A 2854-nucleotide genomic window follows, 5' to 3' on the forward strand; every position below is an offset into this window, starting at 1 on the left:
TTTTCGCACCGATAACACAAACATACTGACACTCAAAACACCAGATATCAGATTCTAACGCACCAGTTGACATGCAGATGGCGCCTCCAAGGGGCGCTAGATTCAAAAAGTCCTGCTTACTTTGGAACACTCTTCTAGTTCCCTTCAATGCTGATATAATGCGTTGATTACAGCGACCCTCCAACTTTTCAATACCATTTTTGAAGTACGATTTGTCATTTGCTTTAAAAAAGGTCCTGTCCTAAGAGCAGGAAATACGCGCCTGGGGCCAGATTTGCAGAATAGAGTGGATGCGGAAGCAATTTGAAGGCTAATTCATGGATTTTGTCATCATTTCCACTTACTTATGACACGGCACATTGGCTTAGTGGAAGAGCACTTCTTTACTTTGTCAGCTGACTGCTACATTTTTCTTCATTTTTGTGCGGGTGCGTGGTGTGAATTCCACTCAGATGGTGAACTTTGGCCGGAGACTATATGAAAAAAATTTTAACTTTTACAAACTTTTGTGTTTTGTTTTTTTTATTAGCCGGGGAATTTTCCTGTTTGCGCATTTAAAGGTATAACGTTCGCTTTCACAGTGATATTCTGAAGAACTTATAGGAACCGAAAAATAACTGAGCTTTCAGCGTGGAATATGGTATCTACTTTTTGGCGGAGGGTATATGAAAGTTGATAAATGCACAATGTTAAACTAGTCAGATGTTCTTAAACGATATTGAAATCAAACTTCGACTAAACTGTTGTTAATTACATTTTTACCGACACCACACAGTTTAATAAATACAAAATTAAACAAAATTATTATACGATATATGTATGTGTATGTATGCTATACAAAAAGATCTGTTCCTCAAGTGCAGGAAGAAGAACAAGCGCCACAGGGCGAAGTATCAGGATTCGTGTACTTGGCAGTAGCATTTTGGCCATAAGGCTTCTCAGCGTTCGTATCAAGCACATAACGACCAATTAAGTCATGTGGCACAGCAAAGCCCATGGGAAACTCAGGGCCATCACATCTACCATCCTGCAGGCTAAACAGCGAGTTGCAACGCTTTGCCAAAAAATTACGCTCATTTTTGGGATAGACCGACTCTGTGTAGTACTCCCAAACGATTTCGTGTGAGCACTGCGGTGTTCTGCAGGCATTCTGAATTGGAAATTTACCACCGACATAGAAATCCACATCGCCGTAGGCTTTATACTGGCCGTTAATACCGGCATTTGTGTGTATGATGTCAACAAAGGCGGCATCACTCGCCGAGATGGTGGTCAGCTTCTCACCTTCGTTGAAGCATGGATAAGCGGGATCTAAACCGGTCACGTAGGGCAAGTTATTGCCTGTCAAAAAGCGATATTGACGCGCTGCCGTACCCATTATTTGTGCGCCCAAGCTGTGACCCATCAAGTGCAAGTCGGCGACGTCTATAAACTCGCTGAGTTTTTGTATGCCGGCAGCAAGATATTTACCGATTGTGTCGGTGTTTTGTGCAGACCACACGTACACCGTGGTTATGTAGTCGCCAGTGTCCAGCGCCTGCGAAAGTCTTATTTCATTAAGAATATACAAAAATAGTATGTACAGGTTATTACCAGATAATTGGTGTCACCGCGACAATTATATGCCTTAGACAAGGCATCGTGGCGTTCATTATTCACTATGGTTGTATAGCCGGTTGAGAATATTACGGTCTTTTTGTTCGGATCAAAAGCCGGATCGGAAAGTAGACCACTAGGATCTGCTATAGGATATGTACGCCTATCGCACGGTGTACGCAACTGAAAATTAATATCTTCCAGCTGCGGTTCATAATATTCCGGCGTTTTATTTCGCCCCCTGGCAATAGTGTCGGCACCTTAGAATTACAAACCGTAACTTGTACACATCTTTGAACATTCTTTGGACATATAGTCGTACTTACAAATAGCGTTTGCTAACACATATGCCTGTCTTGAAGGTAAACCTGCGACCAAGTTTTCTACCACTCTGAAAAAATAGTCGGCTCTCAATGGTCCTGATGAAATCGCTATCAACCTTTCGGCTATCTGTTTTGCCGCGAGCAGATATTCCTGTGGTATATCCTTCAGTGCTGCGTTGGTGTGTAGCAAGCACCAAAGTGAAATTAAGTGAACAATCCACATAGCGCTTCGTCAACTTTTCCTTACTTCATCGCGATCAGCCGCGATGTTAGCGACTGTGCGCTGCAAACTCGTCTATTTATACGGCAATCGTGTGCGAGTTCGGCGCAATAATAACTCATATTTCTCATTACCACGCTTATCTTAACTGGGTGCTCAGAGCAAAACGCAATTTGCACTATTTTTATACCCAGAACAGGGTGTATTATGCGCGCCATGAAGTTTATAACACCAACATGAAAATTTTGGAGTTCTTATAAAGTATATCTATATATGATCAGCATGACGAGCTAAATCAATGTATGCATGTTTGCCTCTCTGCCCGAGTCTGAACTCCCGATATCGGACCACTATAGCATATGTTTTCTATGCAAACTGTCCGGCCGGAATAAAGTGCTTGTATGGAAGACTTGTTCACTTGACGAGGTATTTTCACAAAATTTGAGATGGAATTTTTTATTTTTTTAATAGTTTTTAAATGAATTTTATTTATATTTTGTTAACTTAAACTTATTAAACTTTTTTGAATTTATTTATTTTCATTTTATTTAATTTTCTAATTTAATTTTTGTTTTAAAGAGTCTAAATTAATTTATTTAATTTAACTGAATCTTTTCGATATCGATTTCAGATAAGAAATTTTTTATAATTTATTTTAATTCAATTCCTGTCTCTTATACATTGAAATACTATGTTATTGCAAAATTCGTTTTTT

General features: G+C 39.6%; 2 protein-coding genes across 2 annotated transcripts in view; one reads left to right on the forward strand and one right to left on the reverse strand.

Annotated features, from left to right (window-relative positions):
* Window positions 1-2854, forward strand: part of LOC108971046 (inactive dipeptidyl peptidase 10) — a gene marked incomplete at its 3' end in the record, with an annotated part of 421409 nt that overhangs the window by 129655 nt on the left and 288900 nt on the right.
* Window positions 535-2171, reverse strand: LOC108971048 (vitellogenin-1-like). Its single transcript, XM_018936836.1, has 3 exons — window positions 1923-2171; window positions 1594-1856; window positions 535-1537 (listed from the first exon to the last, which is right to left on the reverse strand). Exons 1-3 carry the CDS (start codon window positions 2140-2142, stop codon window positions 854-856), a joined length of 1167 nt encoding a protein of 388 aa, XP_018792381.1. The 5' UTR covers window positions 2143-2171; the 3' UTR covers window positions 535-853.

Source organism: Bactrocera latifrons, unplaced genomic scaffold (genome assembly GCF_001853355.1).
Source record: "Bactrocera latifrons isolate USDA-ARS-PBARC rearing strain unplaced genomic scaffold, ASM185335v1 scaffold_32, whole genome shotgun sequence".
Classification (NCBI taxonomy): Eukaryota; Metazoa; Arthropoda; class Insecta; order Diptera; family Tephritidae; genus Bactrocera; species Bactrocera latifrons.

Excerpts from the sequence above, each read along its gene's own strand:
- LOC108971048 (XM_018936836.1), bottom strand. The coding sequence starts at position 2,142 with ATGTGGATTGTTCACTTAATTTCACTTTGGTGCTTGCTACACACCAAC. Across the intron at positions 1,857-1,922 it reads TGTGTTAGCAAACGCTATTT|GTGCCGACACTATTGCCAGG; the intron begins GTAAGTACGACT and ends TGTAATTCTAAG. Across the intron at positions 1,538-1,593 it reads GCGGTGACACCAATTATCTG|GCGCTGGACACTGGCGACTA; the intron begins GTAATAACCTGT and ends AGACTTTCGCAG.